Source organism: Ambystoma mexicanum, chromosome 4q, assembly GCF_040938575.1.
Source record: "Ambystoma mexicanum isolate Mex_15411 chromosome 4q, UKY_AmexF1_1, whole genome shotgun sequence".
NCBI lineage: Eukaryota > Metazoa > Chordata > Amphibia > Caudata > Ambystomatidae > Ambystoma > Ambystoma mexicanum.
Window position 1 is genome coordinate 635,888,326 of NC_090928.1, and position 13,438 is coordinate 635,901,763.

The 13,438-nt window shown below is 43.9% G+C and overlaps 1 protein-coding gene across 2 annotated transcripts in view; it reads right to left on the reverse strand.

Moving 5' to 3' along the window:
• LOC138467890 (UTP--glucose-1-phosphate uridylyltransferase) overlaps positions 1–13,438 on the reverse strand; it is an 839,807-nt gene continuing 826,369 nt past the window's right edge. For both annotated transcript variants that reach the window (XM_069608192.1, XM_069608191.1), the window contains one exon: positions 1–1,101. In XM_069608192.1, the coding sequence (XP_069464293.1) occupies positions 994–1,101 (108 nt within the window). In that variant the 3' untranslated portion in view covers positions 1–993. The remainder of the gene's footprint in view (positions 1,102–13,438) is intronic.

Here is a 13,438-nt window from a genome sequence, read left to right on the forward strand (position 1 = left end):
TTTGTTATGAATTCAACCTTACTTTAATAGAGCAGTATATTACAATGCATGTGGCCCTGAACATTTCAAGTGGATGATTGTCGTAACAAAGGATCCCTTCTAATCGGAATAAAACATTGCACAGCTTTGTTCTTAGAACATCACGTGGTCACAACATAATAATTTAAACATTGGTTTTGTATCTCTTTCTCATGTGCACTTGGTGGTGCCATCAAATGGCTGTGATTTCTAGGTAGGGCCAACTGTAAGGTTGCAGCCTTTAGATTTCAAATGTGAGTGGAGAATTGCACAAGGTGGATACAGCTGCAAATGAGTTCCATATACAGAAATGTAAAACTCATATGTTGCTGAAGTAAAAGTGCTGGTGTACAAAGGGGAATTATAAATAAATGTTGCCTCCACAGTACCCCGTGAAGTAAGTGAGTGCTGCAGTTGAGTCTGGCTGTACTTAAAAACTCAGACCAATTACCGAGCCCACATGAAATAAATGAGCACTTCATCGCATACAGCCAGTAGTATACGTGAAATGTAGGGGAAAAAACAGAACACATTCCGCTACTGCAAGCGGCAGAGTAGACCGACTTCCAATAAAGATTACAGAAATACTATAAAAGGCTCAAACATGGCAGACGGCTACATCCATAAAACAGGTTCCTACTGTTTTCTTTGTCTTGGATAGCTCTAAAAACTGTACAGCTAACAGTTTACATTGCATTATTTCATCAAGTCATCTATTAGTTTGCCTGAGCAGTTATTGCACTTGTTTCTTCATCTATGAGGTTACATTTTAATTGACATTACGATCTGAGAATATTGCTGCCAATCCCTTACTTGCACGCACAACTATGCCATTTAATTAAAGAAAAACATCACAGATCTACTTTAAGCAATACTGCAAGGTACAGTGATGTGAGAGATGGTAAAGCTCCTGTGTGTGCGTGTGACACCTAATCTGGTTCTCTGTAGCAAGAGACTGTATAGCAGAAACACTCTTCAGTGATCCAAGATCCGAAGATTGCCGGATACAATTTTATTTTCTAGGACTGCTCCTGGGGGAATATCGATCCTGTCGCCATGATTTGCAATGATGATCACGGTCCCCTAGGAAAAGAAAGGCAGGGAAAGCATTACAAATCTGAAGTAATTGACCTTTTTCATCGTATGGTTTTTTTCTCTCCAATTTACAATGACTTGCATTAGAAATTACAGAATTAACCAGAGGTTAGTAGTGGGTGTTCACATTCTTGTAGACCAATTCTTGATGTATTCTATCTTTTTTTAACTATAGCATGAAACTGCTAACTTTCTGCACTATAACATCTGTTCCTGGAACACTAAAATGTACAGCAGCCTTATTGTTTAACATTGGGGGCTAGGCGGGGGGGAGGGGGGAATCTATTTCAGATGAGGCAATATTTGTTTCAATGCAAATGTGGAAGAGTATTGCTGATATTTCGGGTGATGGGACACATTTACAATTAAGGAGCCCTTTGATATTAATATAATCATATCTGCCTGTCACTTGCTATATACTCGTCCTCACCCTGTTGATTACCAGCCCATACCTGTTATATTTGCAAATCAGATTTCCTTGCCACACTTGCGACTACATACCTTAGTGGTGCACAACACCTTTTTTAGAAATACATTTAGGTGTACAATGTTTTATAAGCATACCACAGTTAATTGACAAACGTGCAAGGGCTACCGCCACCCGATTATTTGTTAGAGAACCAAGGGGATCCCATTATACCTTGGAAGAGGTGGAAGAAGCGTTTTGAGCATTATGTGTTCTCTGTACATGGGCTGATTTTCACCAGTGAGACATTTCTATTGTTTCTTTGCCTGGGAAATTATGGGCAGAATCTTTCTCAATTATCTTCTGATTAGTATGTGGCCTGTCAGAATGATAAATGTATATTGATGTTGGACAAACATTATGAGAAATCCATAAGCATCATAATTGAAATATCATTTTGGTAAAAGAGAACTAGAGTTTGTAGAGCAATATATTACTGCTTTGAGGGGTTTAGCTACTACTTGTGAGTTTGGTACCACTCTCAATGGGAAACTCCATGATAAGTTTATGATGCACAGGTCATGGATGTTCTAGCTGTACAAAGGAAGAAACCAGCTAAGAAAGTCTGTTTAAAAAAAGAAAGCATCTAGATTTAGAGAGAAGGGAAAGAGGGGATTTTTTTTTTCTTTTTCTGCTGTGATGATGCTAGGTTGGTTTTGGCCCACCATACAATTTAAAGATAGAATGGCCAAAGAAAAGGTATACGTATCGGATAAAGCTAGTTGAGGTGGTCTCCTGAAAAGAGACTGCAGTATGCAGATGATGATGATGATGATGGGGGGGGGGGGCGGGGATGTATCCTCAGTTGGTGATTTGATGAGCGTTGAATCTCATGAGGTTTTTAGAGACTGATTAGGTTGTTTCATATGTACAAAATTAGGATGAGACCGGACTCTTTTCCGGTAGTACAAAAGGCTAGACCTATTCCCATAAATCTTAAGACAGAAAGTCAAAGTTGAACTTGAAATGGAGAAGAATGGTGTTATTGTAAGGACAAGTCCTCTGAATGGGTTTCGCCCCTGGTAGTTGTACACAAACCCAATGGAAAACTAAGACTTATCGATTTAAGGTTGGCGAATCGCTGAGTTATACCTGACATACATTTTAGGCACAATAAAAGGGGCCAAAATCATGAGCACTCTAGATTTGAGATCTGCCTACTATCAAATAGTTCTTCATCTGGACTCTACGAATGTCACTGCATTCATATCACTGGAAGGTCTATTCCAGTGTAAATGCATGCCCTTTGGCTTTGCATCTGCCACTGCGTTCTTCCAGAGGGTGATGTATCAAATGTTTAGGGACATCCGGTGGTTCTATGTTTTCAAGATCATGTGTTAGTTTATGCCCAATCCAGGGAAGAGCCTAAGAGCCTAAAAGTTCTTGATAGTTTCCTGGAACACTCTTAGCAGATAGAAGTGTGTATGTTTCATAAAACCGCAATTCCGTATTTAGGACATTACATTTAGACCCAAATTGGAGCTTGTAAATATTATTTCGGGTTTTTCCAGTCCCGTGGATAAGGCTCAGGTAATTTCCTTTTTTGGTAATGGCAGAGTATTACTCAAAATGTGTATCTGGGGTTAGCCACAAAATCTGTGAATATGAGGAAATTGGTGAAGAAAGGTGCCCCATCCAATGGGATCATACTTGTGAAGCTGAATTTAAGTATCAAGGGTGCTTTGAATAAAGCCCCAACACTCAGTAGCTATGATACCAGTAGGAGCTCTATAGTAACGGCAGATGCCATTAATCCAGGTTTAGGAGCTGTGCTAACACAAGTGTGTATGGAATCTGCTGTGTCTTTTGTTCCACGAGTGTTAAAAGAATCGGAGGAAAATGTCTCCACAATTGAGAAAGCTGTTGGCAGTCAAATGGGCCATAGATGTGTTCGAGCCAATTTTGTGGGGCATGAAATTTACGGTTCGCTCGGACCATAAGCCTTTAACAGAAATGTTAACCACCAAGGGTCTAGACAAGGTGCATCTTCCATTCCAATGTGCATCTTTAGAAGCACAGAGTAACAGAAAGGGAGCTGACTTGAAGGAAGCCAGTGTGGTGTAGACAAGCTCTTAAATAAAGAAGAGGAAAGAAACTCGCATGTCTGCTGTATCCTTTCAACCTCATGTTCACATCCTGACATGGCAGTTGCCAACCCACCAGCTCACTCAAGCGCATGGAGGGATCAGGGTTGTTACCGGCGATGTCTGCCCTCATGTTCACATCCTGACATGGCAGTTGCCAACCCACCAGCTCACTCAAGCGCATGGAGGGATCAGGGTTGTTACCGGCGATGTCTGCCCTCTAACGTGGGGCTTAACACTGTTCGCACCATGGGCAAACATCCAGGGTGCTAATACTGTGTCTCTGAGGGGAAATCTGTTACATACAGTCTGCACAAAATTTCCATGAAAACTAACAAAAGTAACGAAATTTCACTTTACTATTCACATGACCTGGGGGCAGGCAGCAGCACAAGGGCAAAAGCACTCCATAGAAAGACAGAGCACTGTGAGTGCAGGATTGGAAAAAGGGGGTGGGAGGCTACTGGGCCCAAAGCACTGTCCAAGAAAAAAAATGGCAGCCCAATACTGCTGGATATAGCCTGTGTTCCTGGCACCTCTCATGCAAGTGTTCATTAATGGTAGTTCTCTGCACCGATATAAATCAAATCTACAGGCCTTCAGCGGCAGGACCAAAGAGCCCATTAAAAAGATAATGAAGCTGGTTCATAGTCATAATATGGAAGAAAAAAAATTTCGAATTTCTTTTTTAATATGTTTTTTATTCAAAATAGGGGGGTTCCCCCCAACCCTCCCCCCTTTTTTTTTTTTTATCTACGAGAGCCAATAAATATAAATAATTTGACTTTTTTTTCGATGTTTTTGTCATTCGACATTTTTTTTCCTCTATATTTTGACTGCACAGCACTGAAGCCAAAAGGTGGTACTGCACATCCTTCAGCTCACACTGGAGGTCACCTATGTCCTGCTAACCAGAAGATCAGAGTCTACAGCAGTGGTCTTCAAATTGTGGGGGCTGGCCCCCTAGGCACCCAAAGTATGTCTGGAACTGGGCGCACAATTCTCTTCCGAAAGGGAGTGCAGTGACCTATTTTCATAGAAAATATAAGCAGATATATTATCTGGAGGGCCCAGCACCAATGTTTGTACTCAAGCAGGGCGGGCGGGCGCGCGCTTGGCAACATTTTGAGTTAGAATACCACCGGTCTACAGCATATAGAAGCCCCAGAGAGCGATGGTGATTGTTTATAGTTGCACCACACAATCCTCTATTAGGTGAGGTGATGGACAGAAGGAGGGGCAAAAGATGCCATGAGTTACTGCATTTTCATATGAGGGCATTGGAACACACACATGCTATGTTGCTCTGCTCTTTTACTGCACCAAATCACGACTTAAAAGTAGTTTCAAAGTGCTGAATTCTTGTCTGCTGCATACCGTGTCCCCACCATATGCCTCTGTTGGGAACAATAGCATCCACAAGGGTGAAGTAAGGAGAGGGGATTTTGCAGGCAGACAGGTGGACAATGCTAAATGCCTGTATTCGTCTATTGTATACGGACGATCTTCTATAGAGGTGACTCAGAAGGCTATGGGCCTGATCACGAGTTGGGCGGTAGCCCTTAAATGCGGCGGTAACTGTTACCACTGCATTTAAGGGTCTGCCCAATCTCGAGTCTGGCATGTTTACCCCCAACTGAGAGCTGGGGGTAAACACACCGGAAAAATGCCAATTTTCTGTGCAATTACCACTGGCAGTATTACTGTGTGGTAATGTGCCAAAAAGTCCCCATTAGTCCGAATGTGGAATGGGGACTAGCGGTTCCGTCCAACTGGTGATCCGGTGGTAATACCGCCGGAGGGGTGGGCGATAGCGCTAATAAAGGTGGGCGGTATCCCAGGTGGGATACTGCCCAAGTCGTGATCCGGCCCTATGTGTTGATCTAATGTACACACTGGAATTTCAAGGCAGTTCTGGAGCGTTAGGAGATAGAGATGGAGTAGTGTTGCATGCAGGGAGGGCTTTAGCATTTGCGCAAGCAATCCTGGTAAGTCTGTACACTTAAAATATCTGCTACTTCTATTGCAGACAAATGGTGGCAGTAGGGCTTGAGCAGCCCAGTCTATGAAATGGCATCTTCTACTTTATATTCTTCACAGGCACCTCTTCAACGGATGCAGGCTTCACACTTGAAAGGCAATTAAATCACCAACAATGCCAGAGCAAGAAAATGTTAACAAGTACTGCACTCTTCCAGTGGTTCAGAAAAGAAGATTTGCTAGGAGGAGCAATACCACATTGAGACTATTCCTGAAGATGGATTGACACTTCAGATTCTAAACCTTACTGCTGTTGCCCATACCAGATACAATTCCTGGTAGACTATCAATACAACAATACCAAGCCTTCACTGGCAGCCAGACCAATTCCCACGAGCCACACTTGACCAAGTCCTATTTCAAGCCCACGTTAACAATCTAGTTGTTAACTGCTTTTCATGGAAATATCTTAAATTGGATGGCACAATACGCAAACACTTTTTCATAGATCTTTATTAGGTATTACAAATTGAATGCATAAAAACAAGTAGCAAGACTTGAATTCATTCTCCCCACCTTCTGCCGATCACCAGCGCTATTATATTGAAACAACCAGGTCAAATAATATTAAATGTTGTTCCATTAAATCATCAAAATTACATATGCATATATAGCTGCAGACTAGATACACCATATACTAAGACCGCATTAAGTCGAATGGGAAGCTGAGAGATGGCACAAAATGGATCAGGACCAGTTCTAGTAGATTGCTGCCTATGAAGTTAATTTTCTGCTGTTGACGACCTAATTAAATCTTTCCACTGATCTTCAAAAGTTGGAGGGTGGGGGCAGAACTCTTCAATGGATACACAATAAGACGTTTCATTAGTATCAGGCCCACAGCTATAACCTCGATGAGTCTGCCCTTTTTCTTCTTGGGGAGTCTACCAACAATAAACAGTTTAGAAGAGGTTTCCAATGTTCAACCTGTGACAGTATGCTTGAACATTTCCAAACCATGTGCAATAAATGGGCATTCGGAAACATGCACCTTTGGCAAGGGGCAGGGTGTTCTTGGGGAAAATGTATATATTAATGTAGGTGTTCTGTATGCTTTATGTACAGATATGTATGGAAAAGTTTAATTCTAGCATAATAGAGATTTCCTTTGTATGCTGAATGATTTCGCCATGCTATGCTGTCAATTCGTTTTTCTAAGTTGTTTTCCCAAATACCCCTAACTTTCAGTTTCACTGGAGCAGAATCACTTTGGTTCCTGCCAATTTAGCAGTAGGTGCCAGATCATCTGTTAAGATGGATTTATAAACCGACCGGTGGGCAGAGGTTTAGGAGGCCACCTTAGTTTAGTGGAACAGGGGAACCTTTTGGACAAACCAGACTAATCTACCATAGCTTGGCAGTCTCAGGAGGGGTGAGTGTGATCGGAAGCCCACAATGAGCACACATTAGAACTCCGAAGAGTACTCTTAGACAGATGTATATCAAACATACATTTATTATAGGCCTTTATAATCAAAACACAAACCACAATTATGAAGGAACAATACCACACACAATCATTCACTAGTTAACATTTATACCATTCTGTGAATAGCCTAGTACTGATGATTGGTGGGGGGAATAACAACAACCTGTAACAGAAAGGGGTTAGTTCGGCACATATATCAGTTTAGGCAGTCCTTCATCAACAATCCTTAACTTATGTAGTCCAGCCCTACGAAGTGAGGAGCCCCTAGCGTTCGTACTGTTGTGCGTTAACAACACACGGTCATGTGGGAAGCGGGTTCTCTTCAGGGGCCTGTTGCTGCTCGGGAATGGTCTTGAGGCGATGAAGAATAAGTTCCTATGCCTAGAACAGGGTCTACCCTTCTGGATAGTGATTTTCGGAGTTCGGGAATAGCTGGCGAGCGCAGACTATCCCAGCCAAGGTGAGTATCTTTTGAGGGACAATCATGTGTAAAAATGAATGGATGTGCCAGGAGGGCCCCCGGTAAATTAGGAAAGTACTCACTGACCATAGACGCAGTCCGGACTAAACTTTGGCAGTCTAGCCCACTTCGCCTGTAGGTGTTAACCCTGCAGATTCAGGACGCTGTGTCTCTTAGCGGCTGCGATACGGGACGATCATCTGTGGCAGGACGTTTGCTTTTTCACAGCCCTCTAAGGAAGAAGGATGGTTCCAGTGCAGCACGTCTCAGGACATGGTAGGTAAGAACTACCAGGCACTGTCAGCGATGGTCACCACAGCGGGCGACATGGGGACCGCAAATGCTCATGGCGTGGCACACACTTGCAAATCGTGACCCAGAGGATCTAGGACAACACGTTTTGACGGGAGAAGGCCCAGGACCACAAGCTAGCGATTTCCCAATTCTCGACTCGGGACGGCGGCGTTCCAGTGTGATACCCTGGGTTCGAGCAGGACAGTCACTGTATGGCCCAGAACCACTTCAGAAGAGGCTCTTTGTGGGAGTAAGTAGGAGAAGCCGAGAGTAGCTGTTTGCATTACTCCAAAGGGGCGAAGCGCCCTTGCATGCCTTCTTGGTTCGAGGAAGAAACAGGGGTCTGACGGGACAACAGCTGGCTCAGGGTGCCAAACCTTCCTAGCACATCACCGGCAGTTCCTTGAGTCTGCTTTTTTGTTAAGGATACTTGGCTCCTTTTATGAAGTTCAGTGTGAACCTCAGTAGATTGACCTGGAATGGATGCAGAGCCCCTTCTCTTATCCAAGATTCGGTTTGTGCTTAAATCGCAGATAGCCAATGGAAGATCTGCTCTCTTGCATACAAGGCGTGGGCCAATCATTGCCCACAGTGGTTCCAGTCATTCATGGCTACCAGACATACTGCACCAGTAGTGTGGATTGGGACCAGACCGTCCCTACCCATTTCCTGGGCACTAGCACACGTGACATGCAGGAGCCTGTGAAAGATGTGGTTTTTGCAGGAGGCTGCATGCCCAAATAAGGAATCCCCAGATCGACAGACCTGGGTAAGGCAAAGGGACAAAATGGCCAAAGGACAGAACAAAAGACTTCGTGGCATGGCCCTTTTTGGCACTGGCCACAGTCTTCGGCCAAATGCGGGAAACGTGGTATGGTCCATAAAAAAAAAGTAAAAATACTTTAAAATTAAACAGCTGCCACCAGTTCATCCTAGGCACACTTGTACAAACACCAAAAAATCCTTGGAGGGTTGCCATAAAACAAAAGGACCCCTATGTGTCGTACAGTAAGGTACTTGGCACATAGATAAAAGTTACCAAGAAATGGCAACATAGTCGAAGACTAAGGGAAACATAGTTTCCCAGAACTGACGGCCTGAAGGACGTGTCAGTTCCCCCATAACAAATTAGCAAAAGCCCAGGGGAGTGCAGCTGAAGGCTGCGTTCCACTGGAAAAAGTAAGGTTAGGTAAGCCAAGCAAAAGGTTTGGGGGTGGGGTGCTCACAAATGGAGGAAAAATTTCACCTAAGGGAAATCTTTCCTAACACTATCCCCATGGAATAGTGGTGGAATCCAATAAAATAGCCTTAAATAACAGTTACTGTTCACGCTAAAGCCGCCAATGCCACTGAACCACCCTCGGTAGACCCTGCAATCAGTAAGATACCCAGGAAACTCATTACAACTGCCCCTGCCTTCAACTTTCCCACCTGGGCCAAGACCAAACCTGGTGCAGATTTCTCCTGGCTGATGCCCTTGCTATTTCCAAGCGCATCACAACCAACAATCTAGACTTAATATCCATCACAGAGACTTGGCTGCATGCAGCAGCAGAGCCCTTCCTCTCTCCTGCCATCCCAGATAACTATACCATCTTCAGGAAAGACTGGTGCTCTCCTGAGGAGGAGGCGTAGCCAGCATAACCAAAAACCACCTGGCCATTAGAGAATTACAGAACCAAGTATTCCAGTCCAGAGAACTGCTATCCATCAAACTACTCCTCTCCAATACCACCACACTCAAAATCCACACCATCTTCAGACCACCTGGCTCGCTACAGTTCTTTGAGGAGGACATTGCTCTGCTCCTTTCCAAGGACTCCAAGCCTTCCTTCGTGACATGAACTTGGGCCTCAACAACCCGAACAATGACAATGCCCTAACCAACACCATAGAAGCCCTAGTCTTCACCAACTGCATCTCACACCCTACACACGCTAAATTGGCTGGCTAACCAGAATTGCAACACCAACATTGAAGTTAACACTCCATGCCCCTAGTCGGACCACAACCGTATCTCGATTCTCATCCCCAAAGACCTGCACCTGCCACACTGTCAAGAAATACCGCTAACATGCTCCAACTGCTGCAACGTATACTGAATGCCAGCAGTCTGTCAATGACTCCAAATCCATGGTAGCTCTATAACCACACACTGCTCCTAGCCATTGACAAGGTTGCCATGTTAATGACACGCAAACCTAAACGCACTTGAGCCCACTTAAACTCATGGTACACCCCCAATCTCAGCCTTGCGATCTACTAAGCGAGTTGCAGATGTCAACTGCCAATAAAAAAACACTTCACCTCAGCAGCTAAAGCCTACAAACAAGCAATCCTCCTGGCTAAAGGCTCAACCTACAATGAGCGTATACGAACGGCCAACTCAGGTCGAAGAGAGCTCTTTGCCATCCTGCGAGAGCATGAATCAGTTGTCCCCCCCCCCCCCCACGCACCCCCAGATACCTGTCACAAAGATACCACATGGTGCTCCAACATCCAAAATGACTCATTAAGAGCAGCCCTTAACATTTCTAAAAAAAAAGAGCACATATTGACGGTGAGAAGAGACTTCCACAGGCGTGTCATGTTCACGTTTCTCTCACCCACAAATGCTTGGCTAACACTGCCAAACCCCCCCCCCCCCCCACCTATCTAGAAAATTCAGTGAGCCACAATCCACTAGACCCCTACTCGCACTGCCTCTCTGTCCCCAGATTCAGAAGGTTGCAGCTTCTCGTTCGTAGCAGCCAAACACTGGAACGCACTCCCAGTCTCGCTAAGAGCTGACCTCTCCCTTTGGTCCTTCCACAAGAAACACAAAACATGGCAATTCATGCAAAATCAGTTACTTGAGCCCCTCACCTGAACCAGGGATTAATGCGATTCAGCTCCCTAGTGCACTAGCGTTAGTATTCATGTGCAGGGAGCGCACATTTATAATCTGTAACCAGACCACAGGGCCACTTCAGTGTTTTGCTCGTCATCTTGATTTCTATGTAACTAGAGCCCGGATGCCCAAGAGCTTGGAGCGGTACACATGTTAATTAAAATAAATATAACCTTTCTCTCAGCCACCAGTAATGTTCGAACGGCAAACTAGAAAGATCAGGCCAGTACGGAAGAAGGAGAATATTGGTAAGTTCATGTGCATAACCTGAAAAAGGTGTAAGAGCTTGGGAACTATTACCATTTTAGATATTTCAATTCAACCCATCAACAATAAAGGTAGACCGGTTCATGTATTTACATATCGTTCAATTTCATTTGCTGTACTGTCCAAATGTGCTTAACAAGGCTTGTAAAATAATGCTGGACTGTGCACATTTCTACATGCAATGAAGTAACCTCGCACCACAGCCAGAGGCATGCCACATCAGTTTACAGGCCGTGGGTCTTGATAATGAGAGCGAATAGGGGTGATAATGGGCAATCTTGCCTGGTGCTCTTCCCTATGGCCAGTATCTGAGCTGTACCAAAAACGGTATCCTTGAGCCACAGACTGAAATTGATCCACTTTAAATGTATTCACCAGACCCATTTTACACCCAGGCGTTTACGTGCACTATATCTGTAAAACCCTGTTAACTGCTTGAGATATGGGGCGATAGACTGAGACTCCCCCCCCCCCCCCCCCCCATGTGGCGTGGGAATGCCTGCTGATTGTGAAATTCTGGATATAAATGATAGGGGAACATATTTACCTATCACTATTGACTGTCCAGGGCTGAAAGTACAATGTCCCCAAGGGGATGAGGACATTCTGGGGACTGTGCTGTGCTGGCCAGGCGTCATGTGGCTAGAACGCGGATGCAGGGTCCAGGACCTTCCCTCGAAACTCGCTGTATGTTATGATAGAGAAGTGACTTCTGCAAGCTAGTAAACCTAGAGATATCTGGGCACCATATACAAACGATAAGTTCTACAGCAGCCAGAAGATGGGACATAACCCCACACCCCAAAGCAGGATTAGGCCTGGTCTGTATAATACATTCTGGGACCTGCAAGCAGTGACCTGCCATGACTGAAGTGAAACATGAGATGGGATGGTCTTGCAAACCTACCCCCTCCAACTTGGAGGAACGAAGACACCCACCTGGCTTATGTGCAGCACCCTCCAAAGGCGACTTTAAAACCTAATGTTGGGTTATACACTGATATCCAAACACATATGGATCCACCACTGGGATTACTAATTCTATTGTCTGAATCAAATTAGATGAACACGGGTACCTCAGCCTGATTCCTGTTTGGAAAAGTACTAGAATAACACTAGACAGTTCAATAACATTTAATAATGCTAGTGAACATTTCTTCAAAAAGACGATTTATAAAAATATTATTTTGTGTAGGGTTTCTCCCCATCTATGTTGATTACACACTGATATTCACCTTCAGGTTATGAACATTTGTGGGCTATGTTTATGACAGGGTATGTTAAACATTTTAATAAATAAAGGTTTAAAAAAAAAAAAAAGAGCTTTGACCCGGGGACAGTATTTATTTGTGAGACGTCCTGACCAGCACCAACCAGATTGTGTCTTTTTTATTTATGTATTTATTTATTTATTAGCGTAGGGGGCTGCCTCCTATGTCTGACTTCCCACCCAGCAGTTCCATATAAATGTAAACATTGATAGGGAAGAGAATGGAACCTAGAGGGCTTCCTATGCTACTCACATACTTATAAGAAACACATGGGTTTGTGTGACGGCTAACTTCTCCAGCATGGGGTATGGCATGGATTCACGTACTCATGATTATTCCCCATTATCTCCCTCCCTCCAAGTACTGGAAACCAAAAACATTCCCATAAATAATCTTCCAGATTTCATAAACATGCAAACACACATGCACTCTCTGCAACCAGCAATTCAGACAATTGTTCCTGTATGCAAATCAACTGAAATAGCCAATATGTCATACTAATGCTTAAGGTACAATGCAGATCAGATGGTACCAAAAATAACTGTAAGCTTACTAGCTTCACACACAGCCAAGTATCTCTTTGGCAAGAAAACCTTTACAACAGTAGGTATAATATACCACACTGGTGCCACAGCCACTTTAGGGCACTATACTGCATTTGTAAAAGAAGTGGTTGTTTTGAATGTATCCACACCTCTGTTAATCCAAAACATAGGTTAGACCTCTGTTACTCCAAAACATGGGTTACCAGCAAATCTAACTAATGCCTACTTAATATTCCTTCAACCCGAATGTACTCCCTAAACTGTAGCCCAATAAACAGAATAAGCCAACAGGTATCTAACTACTTAAATATATGTTATACATGCCATATCATACCTACAAATAACAAAACTCTCCCTGAACCCCCCCCCCCCCAGTCATTGATTTGGTGTCTGCGGGAACCGAATTTGACTGCGGGCTATTTTCATATAAAAAATAGCCCCATATCATCTTCATTCTATTCCCCTACCCTTTCAAGCTGCTCGGTCACAGCGCTGTCCGCGGAGCGGGTGGTACCCGTGCCCACTTTTTTCACCTAGAAAAAGAGCTCCATATGATATGATCTGGCATTTATAACGCGC